Source organism: Camelina sativa, chromosome 5, assembly GCF_030686135.1.
Source record: "Camelina sativa cultivar CO46 ecotype springtype chromosome 5, ASM3068613v1".
Taxonomy (NCBI): domain Eukaryota; kingdom Viridiplantae; phylum Streptophyta; class Magnoliopsida; order Brassicales; family Brassicaceae; genus Camelina; species Camelina sativa.
This window is the reverse complement of record NC_141884.1, coordinates 14,895,948-14,918,854: the sequence shown is the minus strand read 5'-3', so window position 1 is coordinate 14,918,854 and position 22,907 is coordinate 14,895,948. Positions and strand designations below refer to the sequence as shown.

At 36.9% G+C, this 22,907-nt stretch overlaps 1 protein-coding gene across 5 annotated transcripts; it reads left to right on the top strand.

Annotated features, from left to right (window-relative positions):
• Positions 1–851: 851 nt before the first annotated feature.
• LOC104789256 (chromatin structure-remodeling complex protein SYD) lies at positions 852–17,437 on the top strand. 5 transcript variants are annotated; one of them, XM_087450092.1, is made up of 35 exons: positions 852–1,015; positions 1,494–1,622; positions 1,717–1,778; positions 2,069–2,184; positions 2,330–2,695; positions 2,830–2,885; positions 3,379–3,539; positions 3,625–3,689; positions 3,772–4,164; positions 4,284–4,441; positions 5,087–5,184; positions 5,411–5,596; positions 5,711–5,891; positions 5,981–6,172; positions 6,258–6,301; positions 6,506–6,562; positions 6,657–6,753; positions 6,852–7,024; positions 7,103–7,316; positions 7,450–7,575; positions 7,673–7,762; positions 7,897–8,013; positions 8,091–8,171; positions 8,273–8,380; positions 8,759–8,928; positions 9,110–9,188; positions 9,277–9,351; positions 9,685–9,782; positions 9,863–9,970; positions 10,326–10,383; positions 10,458–10,688; positions 10,777–11,722; positions 11,845–12,042; positions 12,125–16,726; positions 16,817–17,437. In XM_087450092.1, the coding sequence occupies exons 2-35, from the start codon at positions 1,518–1,520 to the stop codon at positions 17,161–17,163; spliced, it is 10,158 nt and encodes a 3,385-aa protein (XP_087306218.1). In that variant the 5' UTR covers positions 852–1,015; positions 1,494–1,517; the 3' UTR covers positions 17,164–17,437. The 5 variants fall into 5 exon arrangements, with proteins under 5 accessions (XP_087306218.1, XP_087306216.1, XP_087306214.1 ...); XM_087450090.1 differs by having other exon boundaries at positions 12,158–17,437; XM_087450088.1 differs by having other exon boundaries at positions 12,125–17,437.
• Positions 17,438–22,907: the final 5,470 nt, after the last annotated feature.

Below are 22,907 nucleotides of genomic sequence, written 5' to 3'. Positions count from 1 at the left end.
AGGAATACATCTTATTATATTAAAGAATCAAAGCAAAAAAATCAAACCAAATTATTCATGAAATAAAAGGTCTTCCTACACTATTGTGGTACACTATATTTGTTAGATTTGGGGGTTTTAAAAATTCTTTATATCTTTGGGGGCTTGAGGCAAATGCCTTTTTTCTAATCCATAGGCACGGCTCTATATATAACATAAAAAACGGTGACTTACTTGCTTTCCAAATACTGAAATACAACAATAACATATTTATTTTTATTTTTATTTGTTTTTGTTGGAATATCTATATGTTAAACTTGAGATCGTTGGAACTAAACTACACTTGGAACTAAACCACACTATATATTCAACTCTAAAACAATAAGAAAAATGTAAAAAAGCATGAACTTACCAAAAAGTGGTGAAAAATTTATAAATTTGCTTCTGGTGGTTTAATTGTCTAACTTTTATTGATTTTCCAAATAAATCACGAATTTTCAATGATATTACCAAATAAAATATGATGTTAACAGAATTTCTTAATGAAGATTAAGCCATTAAATTGATTTTATAAATAAATCATAAATTTTCGTTTTATTATTATTAACATATTCTGTTAACGGAAATCAAACAGTTAAATTGTCGTGCCAGATAATTCAAAAATCTGTGTTTTAGTCGACAATATAATTATAATCTAATGAATTATTTAGAAAATAAATAAAAGTTTATGATTTCTTAAAAATTCCAACCGGTTCATAGTTTTTTCATCGTTTTGGTAAGTGAAAAAAGAAATAAACCAATTTATTTATTGGTTATCTAAAACCAATTGATTGGCTATCGTAAACCGATTGGTCGGGCCAAATTAGAGTATTACTGTATTTATCAGTGGTCTCGTCTCGTGGTAGAGTCATTTCGTGCGCTTTCGCAGAGACGACGACGACGCACACAGCCTTCTTCACTTCTCACTTCTCTACGTTTTTTTTTCACCTGAAATTTCACTTGTGCTTCGTCTTCCAGAGGTGGATCTCTAACTTGGGTAAAATCTCCCTCTCTGTTTCTTCGTCCTCTTCACTGATGGATCGTTGTTTTAGCTATTTTAGGGTTTTGTTACCACTCTTGTTTGCTTTTGGGTTTGCATCCACTAGAGCAAGTCGCGGGTTTTTTTTGCTCCTTTTCCTTGCGATTCGGGAAAATTGTTTAGCTCCGTCCCCCAATTTTACGGAAATTGTATGTATCCGCTTTGATTTATTCACATGAATTTTCACCTCTTAGTTTTGCTTTTAGGTTCATAAAATTGTGCATTACTTGCTCTTGGGTTGTTTTAAGTTTACATTTGAGATTTAGAGCTATTATTTTAATCTGTTGCTATGGTTTCTTGAGTTTAGGTTTTTTTTTTTTTTGGCAGCCACCATTTCTTTGGTTGGGAATTGTCTTTGTTGGTATCTTCATGTATATACAGTTCTTGTTTGTTTCTTAATTATGTAATCAACACTTGTATGATCGGTGTGATGCAGGTGATGGTGTAATTTAAAATTAAGATGACATCTTCGCATAATATCGAGTTGGAGGCAGCTAAGTTTCTGCATAAACTTATTCAAGATTCTAAAGATGAGCCTGCAAAGCTAGCAACTAAACTTTATGTGGTAATGTGACTTCACCAGGTCTATGCTTTACTCTGTATTTTTTGAGCTTTAATCCTGTGCTTTTAACTTTGTTTATTCTTTTGATTATTTGTAGATATTGCAGCACATGAAAACCAGCGGAAAGGAACACTCAATGCCTTATCAAGTCATATCTAGGTATTGTTTTCCTATGATATCACTAGTTATTTGTTAATAAAATTACTTTTTCGGTTGATTAAGATGAGACTATCTTCTTATGCAATGAGAGCATGAGGTTGCTTCCTACTGATACGGATGCTGTAGCATTATCCTATCTTGTATTTCTGTCTCAGAAGACTCACTTAATTCATTCACAGCTTGTTAATCTGGGTCTTTGGCTCTAATTGTTATCATGCTTTTGAAAATTTATACTTTTGCTCCTGTGTTTCATTTTACTTCGACTAATATAATCTTTCTAAAACTCCAAGGGCCATGGACACTGTAGTCAATCAACACGGTCTTGACATTGAAGCTTTGAAGTCATCGTGTCTTCCTCATGCTGGTGGTACCCAAACGGAAGATTCTGGGTCTGCTCATTTGGCTGGTATATCCTTTCTCTCCTTTGTTTCAGCTGAGAGTGTGCTAACCAGATACCCCTCCATGAGCTAGGAGTTTTGTTTATCATGTGGGGAAATTGGTATTCTTCTTTTTATTGTGAGCTAAACGTCTTGCATCAATGTGGAGTACAGGATCTTCCCAAGTGGTTGGAGTTAGCAATGAGGGCAAAGCAAGTCTAGTTGAAAATGAGATGTCAAAATATGATGCATTCACTTCTAGTAGGCAGCTTGGTGGATCAAACAGTGCATCACAAACCTTTTACCAAGGGTCTGGAACTCAAAGTAACAGATCATTCGATCGTGAGAGTCCATCCAACATGGATTCTACGTCGGGGATCTCTCAATCTCAAAGGGAGGGCAAGTCAAGTGGAAAGAGAAAGAGAGGTGAATCATCACTTTCATGGGACCAGAATATGGATAACTCTCAAATATTTGATAGCCACAAGATTGATGATCAGACTGGAGAAGTAAGCAAAATAGAAATGCCTGGTAATTCAGGTAGGATGTTTGCTTCAACGTTGTTTCTTGCAGTACAGAGCATATCCTTTTTAATCTAGCATAGAAGAAGCACCCTATTTTTTGTGTATGCTTTGGTTATCTTATTTGTATATATTGTCGCCATTAAACCTCAGGTGACATTAGGAATATGCATGTTGGGTTGTCATCAGATGCTTACACTAATCCACAGGTATATAACGCTATTACGTTTCCTGAATCCCTCCAGATAAGATACATATTATGTACGTAACATTTTGTTTATGAAATCATTTTGAGCCTCCCTGAGTCTGCCAAATTTCAAATATTCTTGGACTATTGTGGTCCACTTATCTGATGCACAAAATCATTTTTAAGAATGTAAAAAAGAGATACAGTGCTGGCGCATAGTGGCTTATTCTCCGAAATATTTGTCTATCCTTAGAAGTATTTTTTTTGTTTCAGTATTGGAAATACGAAAAATATGCTTGCATTTCCCTTGATCTTTTAGAGACTTAAATGCCACTAAAACCATTTTAAAACGTAATTTGATTAACCCCTAGCCTTCTATATGAAGGGTTTGAAGCTTACTTGCATTTAGTTTGACTTTAGCTCTGCACAACGTCCTTTCCCCTTTTACTTCCTACCAAAGATACCTTGTTTGAAATCTATCCCCTCTATATGTGGCATCTTGTTTTTTATGGCAGTGTGGCTGGCAAAATAGCGAAGTCACAGCAACCAGGCCTCCAGTACATAAAGAAGCTGGAAATAATGTTGCAGCAGAGGGATCACTGCCCTCAGGTTCACCTTTTAGAGAGCAACAATTGAAGCAGCTCAGAGCCCAGTGCCTTGTGTTTCTAGCTCTCAGGTACTTTACAGTCTCCTAGCCAATTGTTTAGTCAATTTGGTGCAATTATAACGCCGGAAATGTCTGGTTAATTTCCTTCTTGTAGAAATGGTTTGGTGCCAAAGAAACTGCATGTAGAGATCGCCCTTCGAAATACTTTCCGCGAAGATGGTAATGTTGGTTCTCGCTGAAGTTGCTTTCTAATTTACGTTTTACATGCTTTCCCGTGGATCATAATATGCCTCCATTACAGACGGTTTCCGCGGAGAAATGTTTGATTCCAAAGGGAGAACACATACGTCCAGTGATTTGGGTGGCATTCCTGACGTCTCTGCACTGTTGTCAAGACCAGACAATCCCACTGGAAGATTGGATGAAATGGACTTCTCATCCAAAGAAACCGACAGATCAAGATTAGGGGAAAGAAGTTTTGCAAATACTGTATTTTCTGACGGGCAAAAGCTGCTAGCATCTAAAATTCCAGGCTCTCAAGCACAAAACCAAGTTGCTGTCAGTCATTCCCAACTGGCCTTTTCTCCTGGTTTGACCAAACACACACCATCGGAGATGGTGGGGTGGGCTGGAGTAATCAAAACTAATGACCTCTCAACTTCAGCTGTTCAACTCGATGAGTTTCACGCTTCTGGTTAGTGGACTACCTTAGCTACGATTTTTTTTTGAATGATGGTCTTTCCTTTTGGCGTGGAGTATTGTAAACTAATGTGGTTGACAAATCTTCAAAAATGGATATATGGCACATATCAGATGAAGAGCAAGGTAAATTGCTACCATCACCTAAGTACACCATGTCGCAGAAATGGATTATGGGTCGACAGAATAAGAGACTATTGGTTGATCGGAGTTGGTCTCTTAAACAGCAGAAAGCCGACCAGGCAATTGGGGCACGGTTCAGTGAGTTGAAGGTCTCTCTCTAGCCCCCTTCTCTCTTCTCATTTAGTTAGTAGTACGTTTTGTTTTCATGGTGATTGAGTTTTGTTCCTGTTGTCAGCTTTTTTGCATTATACTATTACTTGTTGTTTTTGGTGGTTCTTGCTTTTCTGTGTTCTTGATCTTGTTATTGGAACAAATCCACAATCATATTTAAGTATCTGATTCTGGATAAAGACGTGCCTGTCATTGTGATCTCGTAAAATGTTTAGCTCTCCAATGGTCAGCTCTACCCAGTGGAACCTGTCAGACTGATCCCGGGAATTAAATAATATTAAGCTATATATTCAGTTTGATCTTAGTTGGTAACTTCTATTATTTGTTCGTCTTCCAGAGAGAAACACTGATTTGCTTCAGTTTACAAAATTCACTAAAAGAAATGTCCTGTGTTGAGGTTTTTATTTTCGCTTTGTCATATATTAAGTAACTACAAGGTTGTTTTGGCCTTGGGGTAATTTTGTTGAAATGACCTTCACATTTGACGGAATACTGAAGAACTAGTTATACTTCACATAGTAGTAACACTAGGGAACTAGTTGCTTGTGTCCTTACTTTGTTAAGTTCTCACTATCACTTATTCTGGATCTTGATGGCACTGATTCATATATCCAACTCTGCAGGAATCTGTGAGTTTGTCTGAGGATATATCTGCAAAGACCAAGAGTGTAATAGAACTGAAAAAGCTTCAGCTGTTAAATCTGCAACGGCGTTTGAGGAGGTAAGTGTATGTTATTTGCTTAGAAAATATTAGTATGGAGATGTTTCTCCTTCTTGTATCCGTTATGGTAATAGGTCGAGCTAACAGAGATACAACTAGATAATCTGTCTTTGTTATACTATGGAAGATGCGAACTTTCTTTTTATCTGTAAAATATGTGCATATACATATTCAACCTGTTGTTTCACCTCTCAGCTGCTAGTGTTTTGTTGACTTGTTGAATCAGTGAGTTCGTTTACAACTTCTTCAAACCTATTGCAACTGATGTTGAGCATCTAAAGTCATATAAGAAACATAAGCATGGCCGGAGAATTAAGCAGCTTGAAAAGTATGAGCAGAAGATGAAGGAAGAGAGACAAAGAAGAATTCGTGAGAGACAAAAGGAGTTCTTTGGGGGGTTAGAAGTTCACAAGTATGTGGAATTAGTTTTCGGACCTATTTCATTCTTCTTATTTGGTGAACCAAATAGTAGCAGATATATTTTATACTGCTTTGTACTGAATCCTTGTTTGAAACCTTGCTTTAGGGATAAACTAGAGGATTTGTTTAAAGTTAAGAGAGAAAGGTTGAAGAGTTTCAATAGGTATGTAAAGGAGTTCCACAAAAGAAAGGAACGGCTTCATCGCGAGAAGATTGACAAAATTCAACGTGAGAAGATCAATTTGCTAAAGATAAATGATGTGGAGGGTTATCTCCGGATGGTGCAGGTTTGGTCTTTGAACTGAATATGGAAGTTTTTGGTTTATATTGCTTCTTTGATACTGGCCTGTAATTCTGAATGTTGGTGAATATGTAGGACGCCAAGTCAGATCGAGTAAAGCAACTACTCAAAGAGACTGAAAAGTACCTTCAGAAACTTGGATCCAAGTTAAAGGAGGCTAAATCTTTGACCAGTCGATTTGAGAATGAGGGAGATGAAACACGTATGTCAAATGCGACCGAAGATGAAACTTTGGTTGAAAATGAAGATGAGAGTGACCAAGCAAAGGCAAGTTCTATATCCTAAGAATTCCTTTTTTATTTGGTGAGCATTCTTCCATCTGTTTCTCATGGTTAAGATACATGTGATGCAGCACTACCTGGAAAGCAACGAAAAATACTACTTGATGGCTCACAGGTAATATTCGACATCCTATAATTACAGTCTAAACATCACCCTTAGTGACATTCTAAAGCTTTAACTTTCTGTTTCGTATGTGAGTAGTTGTCATCTTTCTTGCCTCTTTATTTTTTTTCTCGAAAAGGTGGTTATGTTGTTTGTAAATAGAGTCGTATGTGCGTATCATTCCTCATTTACCTATTCACAAAATTTCTTTTGCAGTATAAAAGAAAATATTAATGAGCAGCCATCGTGCCTAGTGGGTGGAAAGTTAAGAGAGTAAGTGGACCATCCCCCTCCTTACTATATATTTGATAACCTTTTGGTGATAGTTTTGCGAGGGATGTTTACAACTACAATACCTTCACTTTAGGTACCAAATGAATGGCTTAAGGTGGCTACTTTCACTGTACAACAATCACTTAAATGGCATTTTAGCTGATGAGATGGGTCTCGGGAAAACTGTTCAGGTATTTAATGCCATCCTATTTGGGATATAGGCACACATGTTAAATTTTCGTATAAGATGCCTCTGTTCCAATAGTTATAAAGTTATTCTTCTTTGTAGGTTATTTCTTTGATTTGCTATCTGATGGAGACGAAAAATGACAGAGGTCCCTTTTTGGTTGTTGTACCATCTTCGGTCCTGCCTGGTTGGCAGTCAGAGATTAACTTCTGGGCCCCATCAATTCATAAAATTGTTTACTGTGGGCCTCCTGAGGAAAGGCGCAAACTATTTAAGTAAAGAGAGACAAATTTTGTTTTTATTATTCTTTATGTCTCAGATATTAAAGCTCACTATCTCCTTTTTCGCTGTAGGGAGCAAATTGTTCATCAGAAGTTCAATGTCCTTCTGACGACATACGAGTATCTTATGAATAAGCATGATAGACCGAAATTAAGCAAGATTCACTGGCATTATATTATTATTGATGAAGGACATCGCATAAAGAATGCATCCTGCAAGCTGAATGCAGACCTGAAACATTATGTTAGCTCCCACCGACTCCTGTTAACCGGAACCCCATTGCAGGTACAGTTTCTTTCCTTCTCCCTCTCTTCTCATGTTGATATTGACGCATACTCTTGGCTTCACACAATCATGTTTGTTACTGTTTTCTGCTATTGGGATAGCCCACCATCTCATTATTTTACATCTGTTACAGAACAACCTAGAAGAATTGTGGGCTCTGCTTAATTTCCTGCTGCCTAATATTTTCAACTCGTCAGAAGACTTTTCACAGTGGTTCAACAAACCATTTCAAAGTAATGGAGAAAATTCTGCTGAGGAGGTAGCATTGACTGTGTTTGATATTAAAAAATTAACTAGTATACACTTCTTAAGGCATCGTGGTATTAACTACATGTGTATGGCTGCAATCTGACTAGGCGTTGCTATCAGAAGAAGAGAATCTACTGATCATCAATCGACTTCATCAAGTTCTTCGACCATTTGTGCTGCGTCGGCTGAAACATAAGGTTCATAACATAATATCACCCTTTTATCGCTATAATGATATTGAAAGATATCTTCCAATGCATTTATCTCAGTTATTTTTTCTGAATTTTTATTTAACATGATTATAAATGTGTCGACTAACTTATTTTGGTAGGTTGAGAATGAGCTTCCTGAAAAGATAGAGAGATTGATACGCTGCGAGGCTTCGGCTTATCAGAAGTTGTTGATGAAGAGGGTTGAGGATAATTTGGGCTCGATTGGAAATGCGAAGGTGTTGTTTTCTGCTCCAAGTGTTGGCAGTTTTGTGATTATGTTGAGTTATGTCTTAGTTTTTTTTTCTGTTAACAGTCTCGTGCAGTGCACAACTCAGTAATGGAGCTTCGGAATATTTGCAATCATCCATATTTAAGCCAACTGCATTCAGAGGAGGTAATCATTTTCATTCTCTGTGGAATTATATATGTAAATGTAATGAATCACTGGTTCCCACTATTAAAAATTCTAATGAACGGCAGTTTATTTTTTGTTAGGTCAATAACATAATTCCTAAGCATTTTCTGCCCCCAATTGTAAGACTGTGTGGGAAGCTTGAGATGTTGGATCGGCTTTTGCCTAAACTCAAAGCAACAGACCATCGGGTAATGCGTTCTCTATTCTCCCTTGTGGTGATAGGATAACTCTAATAATTTAATACTCTAAAATGCGAAAGCTGATTATTGAAGCTAGAGTGCCTTGCGTAATTGCATTGCCTTCGCCCTGAAGGACTATGATTCCTATCACCAGAACTTTTTGGAATTTTGTTGTGTTTGGATGTCTATCTAGTATATTTACCTTTTTTTTTGGTTGCTTCCATATCGCTTTATGCAGAACTTCACGTCCTCAACTATACAATTCTCTGTTATTTGTGAAATGCGCAAAAATATCTTAGTTTGTAATTTATTTTGTTATTTGTTTTATTTGCAAAACCTTATAAATGATTGTTACTTTTTTTTTTTGGTATCCATGAATTCCCGCAGGTTCTTTTCTTTTCCACAATGACGAGGCTTCTTGATGTTATGGAAGATTACCTCACCTTGAAGGGGTACAAATACCTTAGGTTGGATGGGCAAACATCGGGGGGTGATCGTGGTGCTCTTATCGATGGTTTCAACAAGTCGGGTTCCCCATTTTTCATATTTCTGTTAAGGTGATGCATCATATATCGTGGTCTGGCTTTCTGTAGCTCTAATCTCTATCAGGATGCTTCATGTTCACTCTTAATAGATTTAGTTATGTTCCGAAATACTACAAGTTGTAAACTTGTAGGGCGTTCAGTACTAGTAATATGTATTTGTATGTGATTGCTAAAATCTTTCATGGAAATTCAGCATACGGGCTGGTGGAGTAGGAGTTAATCTCCAAGCTGCTGATACTGTGATATTATTTGACACCGACTGGAATCCTCAGGTTAGATATAACATTTCCTCATATTTACTATAGTTGAATACTGTGGACATCAGGCCAGACTTGAAGCAGCCTTTTTTATACAATTCAGGTTGATCTGCAAGCTCAAGCAAGGGCGCACAGGATTGGCCAGAAAAAAGATGTGCTTGTTCTTCGTTTTGAAACGGTAAGTTCATTTATTTATTGTGCTCGAGGATTTCAAGCATCTGAAAAAATGGGTTGATAATTCAATGAAACCTTCAAAGTCCAAAGTCACTGAGTTTGTGAATGGTTGTAACTTTCACCCTGGTGTTTTTAATTTCTGTTGTTTCATCATTGGGCTATCTAATGTAGTGTTTCTGTCCTAAATCTATGACTGTTCAACTGACTTATGGGGCATATAGAAATGTGCAGTATTCTTGGGAAATACCAATTGTTTCTTGGCTGTTCCCGTTCAATCGATATATAATCAAGCTGTTTGAACTGTTTGTTTGTCTTTCTTCCTTAATTGTATCCTAAGGTCAATTCGGTTGAGGAGCAAGTCAGAGCTTCAGCTGAGCACAAACTTGGAGTTGCTAACCAGAGTATAACCGCTGGCTTCTTTGACAATAACACAAGGTTACTCGTGAGACATCCCTTTTATGCTTCAACAAGTTTCAACTACCAATTCTCTATAAATTATTCTTACTTTGTAACAGTGCTGAAGATCGTAAGGAATATCTGGAATCCCTTTTGCGTGAATCAAAGAAAGAGGAGGATGCCCCAGTATTGGATGATGATGCCTTAAATGATCTTATAGCTCGAAGGTGACTGCTCTTTTTCATATCGTTTTTTTTCTTCAGAATATATTACTTGTGCACATATTTTAATTTGTTAAATTATCATGATAGTTTTGTTCCTTTGCATGTGCACTGTGATAAATCTAGCAATTCTATAAGATTACTGCCAACAGTTTGTACAAAGTATTTGCACTTTCTAACTGTAAACAATTATCTGCTATCGTATCTTTACATAATATTTTCTATCTGCATAGCATCTACTAGTTTTCTTCAGGTGTGATGTGTTTAAATCATTCTTAAATAAGACAATTTTTTTATATTTCCATGCATCTCGATTTCTTTTCTACTTTCTTGCAGATCTGACATTTTGTTGTCTTTGTAGGGAGTCAGAGATTGATATCTTTGAGTCCATCGACAAGCAAAGGAAAGAAAATGAGATGGTATGCTTGTTCTTATAATAATTTCGGGTTATTTTGTTTTATGATGTTTATCTGAAAAAGCAATGGCCCTGCAGGAAACATGGAATACCTTGGTACATGAGCCGGGGTCTGATAGTTTTGACCATTTAACACCTATACCCTCTCGGCTTGTTACTGAAGATGATTTAAAACTATTATATGAAACAATGAAACTCAATGATGTCCCGATGGTTGCAAAAGAATCAACTGTTGGCATGAAACGGAAGGATGGATCAATGGGAGGCCTGGATACTCACCAATATGGAAGAGGGAAACGAGCAAGAGAGGTTTGTTGAGTTTTCTCTTCATAATATGATCCTGCATGTAGCATTTTTGCGTATAACCATAGAATGACAAATATTGCAACTTCATTAGGTTCGATCTTATGAAGAGAAATTAACAGAGGAGGAGTTTGAGAAGTTGTGTCAGACTGAGCCACCTGATTCTCCCCAAGGCAAGGGCGAAGGAAGTGAAAAAAGCTTGGCGGATGATACATCAGTTATACCATTTGAAACGTCTATTGACACACTACTCCCTACATCTCCGACAAAGGCAATAACTTTACAACCAATGGAACCTCTAAGGACACAGCCGCAGCCCCTGAAAGAAGAAACACAACCTATCAAACGGGGCCGTGGTAGGCCGAAGAGAACGGATAAAACCTTGACTCCGGTATCGTTATCAGCTGTAAGCAGGACACAGGCAACAGGGAATGCTATCTCATTGGCAGTAACTGGTCCTGATTTTGGTAGTCCGGATAAAAAGCTAGAAGCAGCTTCTAATTCTAGTTCGTCTCTGGCCCTGACATCGCCTGATTTATCTGCTCCTCCTGGGTTTCAATCATTGCCAGCATCTCCCGCTCCTATGCCAGTAAGAGGCCGAGGTAGGGGAAGAAGCAGGGGGCGTGGAGCAGGAAGGGGAAGAAGAGGTGAAGGTGTATTGCATGGTTCCAACAGTTCTAGTACTCAGAGAACTGAAACCGCTGCATCTCTTTCTAGGGATCCAGAAGCTACAAACTCTAGTCTTCCTCCTGCATCTGAGATTGTTTCTAGAGTCCCTAAACCTAGTGACGGAAGTACTTCGTATCCTGATCCAGTACCTCCTGTGCGTTCTGTAACTACTTCAGTCCAATCAGACAAAGCAGCAGATAGTAACCTAGATGCACCACCTGGGTTTGATTCAGGATCCCATGCTCAGACGCTAAATGTACTTGAGAATTCATTGGAAAGAAAAGCAGCTGCTGTAAAGAAGAGCATCCAGCATCCAGGACTTAATAAAAAGCCACATGATTTGCCAGTCTCCACTAGCTCTACTTTTTCGGGTAAATAAATCAAACATCACTTTCTAGATTTCATATTCATGTAGGAGGTTAGTTATAACTTGCATGAGGATGATGGAGAACATAATGCTGACGAGAATCTTAATGCCATATTATATTGGCAGGTGCTGGCCCAATACAAAATCAGAGTGCTGTCTCTTCTGTTTGTGATGGATCCAAAAGTCCTTCTGTAGCCTCTGTTGAGGCTGTAAAAAATAAACATCCAGAGGGTCGAACATATACAGCTTTGCCAGGTGTGACAGCTGCACCTTCTGATGCTACTCTGCCAGTGAGTTCGCAACCTGGTGGTTCTACAGTTGAAGGTAATAAATCTTTGAAGCATCGTAATCTTGCTTATAACTTTCTGGTTCTAAATCTTTTCCGTGTTGTACATGTCATCTTTAGCTCAAGAAGCCAATGTTCCTTCTCTTCCTGCAGCCGTTCCTGCTAAGAGGCGAGGCCGCAATTTGCCAAGTAGAGGAGAAACTCCCAGACGCCAAGGAAAGAGGCGTGGCCAAGCTTTACCTGCTACTGATGGCTCTTCTGGTAGGAGTACAGGATTAACACCACAAATAGAGGTCAAGGTTGGTAATTCATCAGGCACCAAAGCTATATCGGCTGGAAATAAGTGTGATGCTGTTGCCAAAGAACAACCCCACTTAAGCCAGTCAGTTGCATCCGATATTCACTCTTCTGGTAGCTTGGGTCAGGAAAGTAGAAGAGACACCTCTGGTATTGGTGGTTCTGCTAGGAAACAAACTGCTGATGTAACTGATGTTGCTCGTGTCATGAAAGAGATCTTTTCAGAGACTTCCCTATTAAAACATAAAGTTGGAGAGCCTTCTGCAACAACGAAAACAAATGCGCCTGACGCACAATCCCCAGGTGAGATGAATTTGCACAGAGTTGAGACCCACGAGGCAGAGAATGAAATCCAATCTGCCAAGCGAATGGAAGAGGATTCTTGTGGTGTTAAGACTCAAGAAGCTCCATATAACTTGAGGAAGGAAGAAAAAATTGTTTCAGATGTTTCTCATCCTGTTCCTGGTAATCTGACAACTTCAGGTTCAGTTGCAAACAAGGCTGATGACATTGGATCGACTAAGGCTATTTCCGAGAATGACCTTGTCAAGATTCCGGGTGGTGAAGTAGATTCTTCTGTGATATCCCCCACTTTGGGAAATGCTTTTGCTGCTAAGTCGTCTTTGGAAAAGTGCTCTACAGATCAGCTTGTGGTAGAAAAATTGTCTCAAGATACTGTTCATGGTGAAACATGCCGCGTGAGTGTAGACCTGTCCGAAGAAACAGCATCTTCATTGAGTTATGTTCGATCTGAGCCTATTGCATCTGCGTCGACAACTGCGGAACCTCTACCAACTGAAAAGTTGGAAACAAATATTTCTTTTCAAGTAGAAGGTGAAAGAAGAGAAGACGAGAATGGTGAAAGAAGAGAAGCTATCCTCCTAAGTCCGGAAGAAAAGACGAATGTTAACTCCAAGATTGAGACACATTCTGAGGAACTTCAAGCCAGTAGAACAGATGAAGTTCCTCATGTGGATGGAGAATCTGTTGAAACTGCAAATCAGACGGTTAAAGAAGATGAGGCAACCAATTCTGTTGAAGTTCAATCGTCTATGCTGGTGACTGATGAATTGCCTAATGTTAGACAAAAGGGTCACAGTAACATTGACATGCAGACATTGGTAGTTACAAGCAAAGAGAACTCTATGTCCCTTGACGATACAGATAATGATCCTATATCTAAATCTGCTAATACAGAACAAGATCCTGAAGAATCTGTTTCGGTCCAAGGTGTTGATAGGCCTAAAGTTGGTACTGCTGACACACAGATGGAGGATACCGATGATGCCAAACTTCTAGTGGGCTGTTCAGTTGAAAATGAGGAGAAAGAGAAAACTCTTCAATCCCATATGCCCAGTGGTGATGCTGTTAGCCATGCAATGGAAGCGATAAAAGATAGTGAAGGAGATGATTTACATGGAAAGTCTCTAGTTTCCTGTCCAGCAATGGAAGCGATGGAACATAAGGGGCTTGAATCAGAGACACATGCTCATACAGAATCAAGTGGTATTGATAGGGAAAATGAAATATCAGAAAGTATGTCTGATGGCGAAAAAATGAATATTTCATCTGTGCAGGTCCCAGATGCATCTCATGATTTAAAAGTACCACAGGATCCAACAGACCGTGAACACATGCAAGAAAATGCGGATGTACCTGCATCACCTCACAGAGCAGCGCCAAACATTGTGGTTTCCCAGTCTGAAGGAAAACAGTCTCCAAGTATCTTACCGGACGATGTGGCAAGACAACTAGAAAGTATGTCTAGTGACGAGAAAATGAATATTTCATCTGAGCAGGTCCCAGATGCATCACATGATTTAAAAGTACCACAGGATCCAACAGATATTCCCCTAGTTGGTGGGACAGACCCTGAACACATGCAAGAAAATGCGGATGTACCTGCATCACCTCACAGAGCAGCGCCAAACATTGTGGTTTCCCAGTCTGAAGGAAAACACTCTCCAAGTATCTTACCGGACGATGTGGCAAGACAACTAGAAAGTATGTCTAGTGACGAGAAAATGAATATTTCATCTGAGCAGGTCCCAGATGCGTCACATGATTTAAAAGTGCCACAGGATCCAACAGATATTCACCTAGTTGGTGAGACAGACCCTGAACACTTGCAAGAAAATGCGGATGTACCTGCATCACCGCACGGAGCAGCACTAAACATTGTGGTTTCCCAGTCTGAAGGAAAACAGTCTCCAAGTATCTTACCGGACGACGTGGCAGGACAACTAGAAAGTATGACTAATGATGAAAAAATGAATATTTCATCTGAGAAAGTCCCAGATGTGTCACATGGTTTGAAAGTGTCCCAGGATCAAACAGACGTTCCCCTAGTTGGTGAGGAAGTCCCTGAAAATTTGCAAGTGAACGAGGATGTGTCCAAGTCTGAGGAAATTCAGTCTCCAAGTATCTTGCCTGACGAGGTACCAGGACAACCAGACGATGGCAACTGTGAGCAAATGGATACCATGCAGAACAGTGCCTATATTGATGTTGGCATAATTTCAGGTAAGACGTGTGAGCCTTCGTCTTCTATCCAGTCTGAGGATGAGAACAATAAAAATTTATCACAGTGTGAACCGGCAGAAGTAGTTGAACAAAGGGATTTAAGGGATCAAATTTGCACAGGGTCTGTGGAATCTCAGGTAGAGATAACCGCTGCTATTCTTGAAAATAAATCAGCTAATATCCAGCCCCTGCAATCCATTTTGGTTGATCAAATGGATACAGAAGAATCCAAAAATCCTTGTGTCGCTAATATTTGCAACACTAATTTAAGTGTTGATGCGTCTTTACACCAATTAGCTGATATCCACGCCGAGCCAACCATTTTGCTTGATCAAATGGATACTGATGAATCCAAAGATCCTTGTGCCAGTAATATTTGCAACACTGATATTAGTGCTGATCTGTCTTTACACCAGTTAGCTGATATCCAGCCCGGGCCATCTATTTTGGTTGATCAAATGGATACTGAAGAATTCAACGATCCTGATGCCAATCATATTTGCAACACTGAGAGACGTGCTGATGTTTCTTTAGACCAGTTAGCTGATATCGAGAGCTCATCATCTCATACAGTTGTGCAAAAGGACATTGAGGATCAAGATCAAGTTGAAGCTTCTGGATGTGAGTTAGTTGCTGTCTCGACCTTAACAGAACCTCAAATTCCATTACCACCATCCGCAGAGCCAGTGGTTGCTGAAGGTACAGAATCCCCTTCTTTCCTTCCAATGACGGCGAAAGAAAATGCCGAGAGGCAAGTAGCTGATATTGAGCACTCATCGCCTCCTACAGTTCTGGAAAAGAACATTGAGACACAAGATCAAGATCAAGTTGAAACTGCTGTATCTGAATTAGGTGATGTCTCTACTGAATGTTCGACAGAACCTCAAGTTCAATTACCGCCATCTGCAGAGCCAGTGATTGCCGAGTGTACAGAACATTCTTCGTCCCTCCCAATGATGGAGGAAGAGAATGCTGATATCAAGCCCTCGTTGTCTCCTAAGACTGTGGAAAAGAACAGTGAGGATCACGTTCAAGTTGAAACTGCTGGTTGTGAGTTAGTTGATGTCTCTACCGGATGTTTGTCAGAACTTCAAGTTCCTTTACCGTCGTTCGCAGAGCCAAAGGGAGATATGCACACTCACTTAGACAAAACAAAGAAATCTGAAATCGTGGTTGCCGAAGGTACAGTATTCCCTTCATCTCTCCCAATGACGGAGGAAGAAAATGCCGAGAGCCAATTAGTTGATGTCATGCCCTCATCGTCTCCTATGGTTGTCGAAGAGGATCAAGTTGAAACTGATGGATGTGGGTTAGTTGATGTCTCTACTGGATCTTCGGCACAACCTCAAGTTCAATTACCGCCATTCACAGAGCTAGTGGAAGGTACACGCGATCATTTAGAGGCAACAACGGAATCTGAAACTGTGTTTACTGAGAGCCAGTTAGCTGATATAGAGCCATCATCGTCTCTTACAGTTGTGCGTAAGAACATTGAGTATCAAGATCAAGTTGAAACTGCTGGATGTGAGTTAATTGAAGGTTCAGAACCTCAAGTTCAATTAGAGTCATCCGCAGAGCCAGAGGAAGACATGCACGTTCAGTTAGAGGCAGTAAATACACCTGAAACCTCAGAGCTAGTGGAAGGTACACGCGATCATTTAGAGGCAACAACGGAATCTGAAACTGTGGTTACTGAGAGCCAATTAGCTGATATAGAGCCATCATCGTCTCTTAGAGTTGTGCATAAGAACATCGAGGATCAAGATCAAGTTGAAACTGCTGGATGTGAGTTAGTTGAAGGTTCAGAACCTCAAGTTCAATTACAGTCATCTGCAGAGCCAGAGGAATGCATGCACGCTCACTTAGAGGCAGCAAATACATCTGAAACCTTGGTTGCTGAAGGTTCAGAATTCGCTTCATCTCTCTCAATGACGGGTAAAGAACATTCAGAGAACCAATTACCTGATATCGATCCCTCATTGTCTCTTACAGTTGTGCAAACAAACATTGAGGATCAAGATCAAGTTGAAACTGCTGAATGTGAATTTGTTGATGTCTCTACGAGCTGCTCGTCAGAACCTCAAGTTCAATTACTCCCATCCCCAGATGCAGTGGGAGGTATGCACGTTCACAAAGAAACCGTGGTTGCTGAAGATACAGAGACGCCTTCATCCCTCCCGAAGATGGAGGAAGAAAATGCCGAGAACCCATCGGACAGGCTTGATGGTGAATCCGACAGTGCAAATGTTGCTGTTGTTGAAGGAAGTTGTGTCGAGCCAAATTCACTGGTCACCGAAAAGAGCAAAGCAGAGGAACCAAAAGACAATGATAATGTTTAGTTCATTTCTTCTACATTAAGTTGTAAAACTTTGATTATCTAATATCAGGAACTCTTAGTAACACTTTATTCTATTGTATCGTTTTGAAGAATGAAAGCCCGTAAATTAAGAAGCTTGTATCGCCTAAAAAATTAGTTTCCTATGTTCTGTTGAAGATGTGTAGACTGTATCTGACTTGGTGTCGTATTCTCTGAAAAAAATTTCATTACCTAAGTCATGGTTTTTTCTCCTCATCCTTATTGTTCACTAATTTTTACCCAAGAGCAAAACAAAACGTGAACATTTTGGTTGTGTTATCTATATATAATAGCAAATCCACTTTTGGGGTCAATTTTAATCTAACAGATGAGATTGTTTCTATTATCTCATCTAACGGTTTAAAATTATTAATGATTCTAACAGTTGCAAGTTTTTTTCTTTCTAATAATCCTGTTTCTTCGTCGTACCACAATCTTTTAAAAATCGCACCTATTAAACTATTTGTTAACGATCTCAAAAGTTGCAATGTTTCGGTCCAACAATTGTATTTCTTCGTTGCACATCCACCTTTCCATGTTGACACCCGTTAGTTTTCACACCATTTTGTTTTACACCTCTTTATTTATATAGAGTTGCAATGTTTTGATCCAACAATTGTTTCTTCGTCGTACCCCTAGCTTTCAATGGGGTTGCACTTGTTAGTTTTCGCACTTTTAATTTCACATTTTTTTGTTTCACACCTCTTTGTTTTCACACTTTATATATATATATATATATATATATATAGATTTTTATGGACTTTGAACAGAGTTTTTGTTCTTTGAGAGTTATTAATGATCTCACCCTTTGTTAATAATCTCAAAGTTGCAAAGTTTTGGTCCAACAATTGTGTTTCTTCGTTGCACCCCCAGCTTTCCATGTTGGCACCCGTTAGTTTTCACACCCTTTTGTTTTACACCTCTTTATTTATATAAAATTGCAATGTTTTGATCCAACAATTGTGTTTCTTCGTTGTACCCCTAGCTTTCAATGGTTGCACTTGTTAGTTTTCGCACCTTTTTGTTTCACACCTCTTTGTTTTCACACTCTTTGTTTATATATATATATATACAGATTTTTATGGACTTTGAAAAGAATTTTTTTTCTTTAAGTATGATTAATGATCTCACCCTTTGTTAATGATCTCAAAAGTTGCAAAGTTTTGGTCCAACAATTGTGTTTCTTCGTTGCACCTCCAACTTTCTATGTTGGCACCCGTTAGTTTCACACCCTTTTGTTTTACACCTCTTTGTTTATATAAAATTGCAATGTTTTGATCCAACAATTGTGTTTCTTCGCTGTACCCCTAGCTTTCAATGGTTGCACTTGTTAGTTTTCGCACCTTTTTGTTTCACACATTTTTGTTTTCACACTCTTTGTTTTTATATATATACAGCTTTTTATGAACTTTGAAAAGAGTTTTTTTTCTTTGAGTATGATTAATGATCTCACCCTTTATTAATGATCTCAAAAGTTGCAAAGTTTCGGTCTAACAATTGTGTTTCTTCGTTGCACCTCCAGCTTTTTATGTTGGCACCCGTTAGTTTTCACACCCTTTTGTTTTACACCTCTTTGTTTATATAAAATTGCAATATTTTGATCCAACAATTGTGTTTCTTCGTTGTACCCCTAATTTTCAATGGTTGCAATTATTAATTTTTGCACCTTTTTGTTTCACACCTCTTTGTTTTCATACTTTTTGTTTTTATATATATACAGATTTTTATGGACTTTGAAAAGAGTTTTTTTTTTCTTTGAGTATGATTAATGATCTCACCCTTTGTTAATGATCTCAAAAGTTGCAAAGTTTCGGTCCAACAATTGTGTTTCTTCGTTGCACCTCCAGCTTTCTATGTTGGCAACGTTAGTTTTCATACCTTTTTGTTTTACACATCTTTGTTTATATAAAGTTGCAATGCTTTGATCCAACAATTGCGTTTCTTCGTCTTACCCCTAGCTTTCAATGGTTTCACTTGTTAGTTTTTGCACATTTTTATTTCACACCTCTTTGTTTTCACACTCTTTATTTTTACATATATACAGATTTTTATGGACTTTGAAAACAGTTTTTTTTTCTTTGAGTATTATTAATGATCTCACCCTTTGTTAATGATCTCAAAGTTGCAAAGTTTTGGTCCAACAATTGTGTTTCTTCGTTGCACCTCCAGCTTTCCATGTTGGCACCCGTTAGTTTTCATACTCTTTTGTTTTGCACCTCTTTGTTTATATAAAATTGTAATGTTTTGATCCAACAATTGTGTTTCTTCGTTGTACCCCTAGCTTTCACTGGTTGCACTTGTTAGTTTTCGCATGTTTTTGTTTCACACATTTTTGTTTCACACCTCTTTGTTTTCACACTCTTTGTTTATATATATATATATATATATAAAGTTGCAGTGTTTTGATCCAAAAATTGTGTTTCTTCGTCGTACCCCTTGATTTCAATGTTTGAACTTGTTAGTTTTTGCATCTTTTTGTTTCACACGTCTTTATTTTCATATTTTTGCATCTCTTCGTCGTACCTCCATCTTTCAAAAATCGCACCTATTAATTTTTTCACATTTTTTTCACACCTCTATGTTTTACATATTTATATTTTACACCTCTTTATTTATTATATATAAACTTATATGGAATACAAAAATAAGTTTCGAATTTATTGTTTTCTGAGTATTTTTTTAAACTTACAAGTTAATAAATAAAATCATAGATTTATATGTTTGTATATTATAGCAAACTCACTTTTAGGGGTCAATTTAAATATAACGGATGAGATTATTTTTATTATCTCATCTAACTGTTTAGATTTGTTAATGATCTTAAAAGTTATATTCATTTGATCCAACAATTGTGTTTCTTCGTCGTACTCCCAGCTTTCAATGTTCACATTTGTTAGTTTCGCACATTTTTGTTTCACACCTCTTTGTTTATATATATTTATATTTTTATGGACCCTGAAAAAAGTTTTTGTTATTTGACTATTGTTTAATACCACCAAATTTAAAACTCCTGAGTATTATTTTCTTTTAATTTATTAATCAACATTAATTCACTCATCTTTGTTAAAAATTTTTGATTGTTTTATTTTTTTATTCATTCATCTAACTTTTGTTTGGTACTGTTTTCCATTTAACTGTATTGATCATCTCTTTCAAGTATTAATTTAGGTAATTAATTGTGATTTTTATTTTTTCATAGATTTATCTTTTTTAGTCAATTTGGTTGGTTGCAGTTGCAGCTATGAGCTATTTCTCCCTGATTTTCTTATTAATTTTTATAAATTTTGATAAAATAATGATTTAAATTTTATTTTATATGAATATCTTTCAAAATTGATTATCTGAGTATGATTCAGTAAATCTAGAGTTATATATCTTTAACATTATTCTCTTATCGTCACTGAATCAATTTTTTATTTTTATATATAACAAATATTTTATTTAACTAATTTGGTTAATTCATCTTAGTCATTATTTATGACTTTTTTATTATACAATTAAAAGATTATCAAAAAAAAAATCACTCAAAATGTGAAATTAACAATATTAATCATTTCAAGTTTTCATTTTTTCGTACGGTAACGCACGGATCGACATCCTAGTTATGTGATAAAAGAATAAAAGAAATGTATAATATCGTGATAGTGCAGAGATTGTGACTCTTACTTTGAGGACCGCATTAATACCCAAAAATGATGAGTGTAACAGATGTGGATAGTTGAGACAGTGTCCACAAACTTGGCTTGGACAAGAGACGTGGGCAAGAGAGACGGCTTTGATATTTAATATTTTTTCTATGAACGTTGGAATATTCCCTCTCAATTTTTACTTGGATAGAAAGTAATTTTTACGAGACATACTATACTGTATATAGCTTGTTTTTTTTTTCACTTCATAATTTACACAGGCAATACTAATTTTATATTTTGATATGCTAGTATCTCTTCCCTTTTATAATGAGTGATGTTCAAATCTATTTTTTTTTTATTATTACAAATGATATGTTTTTTTTCTATTTTGCGAGAAATGAATAGATATTTTTCATTGATTAATAGTTTTTTACTTGTCTTTTAATTTTTACAACCAAATTTTACTAACAGCTGATAGATAGCGTTGTTACACAAAACAAAAATTGTGTGGAATAAGTGAATTAAAGAAAACATATATCTTATTGAGTTGATCCTTAATTTAAAGGCATAACTAAGAAAATAAGATCTTTAATAAATAAATAAAAAAAATTGCACATAAATTACAAATAACTTGAGTTCATCCTGGATTGATGGCATTGAGACGATCGTCTAAGTTTTCTTTATAAAACATTGTAACCTCCTATTGAAGTTTAATTAGTTAAAAATAATCAAAAATATATATGTCAAAACGTGTTTAGGATAAGATCTATAAAAAGGCAATATGGAGTGGAGCATTGGCTCCAACTATCCACCTAAGTCCATCTAGAGCGCATCCAAACTAAATGGTGAGAGAAATTTCAATTCACCCCCACAAACATAAGGTTAGTGACTTTAACACAATACATATAACCAGTGGATTTGAGACCCATTAATTCCATCATCATTAATCTATTGGTCGGCATATAGACGTTTCCTTGCAAACGTTATTTTATGAGACACAAATGTGAAATAAATAAATAAATAAAAGAGAATTGAGAAAGGAAAAACAAGAAAAAGAAGTCAATTGTCTTCTTAAAATGAGGATAAGATCCAATTCAAAAATTAATATTAGATTTTGACATCTACAAGGAAAAGATAGTGACCTAGAGAAGTTGTGGAAGGAGATGTGAAAATGTCTCTAACATTGCCACATCTAATAATTTCATTTAACACGTCTCTTTAATCTCTCCGTTCACTTTAATGTCTTAACGATTATTAAGTTATTGAATGTGTCATACCTTTTAGTAGAAAATTTCATGTTCTATTGGCTCTTTTTTAAGGCTGGTTGTTGATCAATCACTATGATGTTGCTAGCTAGAACTTTCTTTGTAACATTTTGTTCCGTGCGAAAATCATCTTTCTAAATCTCGGATAAGAGGACCATTTGAAAAAGGGCAATGACTCGTCTAAATATACTTGAAACTAAAATAAATAAAAAAACTATTTTTCATAATTACTATAGTGATGATTCTATATACGTACAATTTGTTTACCCAAACAGCCAAACTACAGCTCGACAACGTTAACATGGATTTGAAAACGATCTTTAAGTCAACAAAAGTGGTAATTTCTCTATTAAACAATTTTTCAGAAAAAAAAAAAAAGAGAGGTATGCTCCACAAGTTATCTGAAATGTATTGGTATTGGTATTGGTATTTGGTTAATTTAGTATCCTAAACAAATAAAAGATATTTGTTTGTCAAAAAAAAAAAAACAAATAAAAGATATTTATATCAATGTGTAATAAAAAAAAGGAGTGGCAGAGTTCAGGCTTATTAGTTTGTGTAATGTGAGTTATAAAATCATATCGAAGATTCTTTGTTTCCGGTTAAAAAAGATCTTGCCCTCGATTATTTCTGAAACACAATCGGCCTTTGTTTCTGGACGGTTAATTACAGATAATATTCTGGTGGCACAACAGATGTTTCATAGTTTACAGACCAATAGGATGTGTAGTTCGGAATTTTTGGCTTTCAAAACGGATATGAGCAAGGCCTATGACCGAGTTGAATGGGATTTTTTAAAGGCGGTTTTATTAAGGCTATGCTTCGATTCCAGA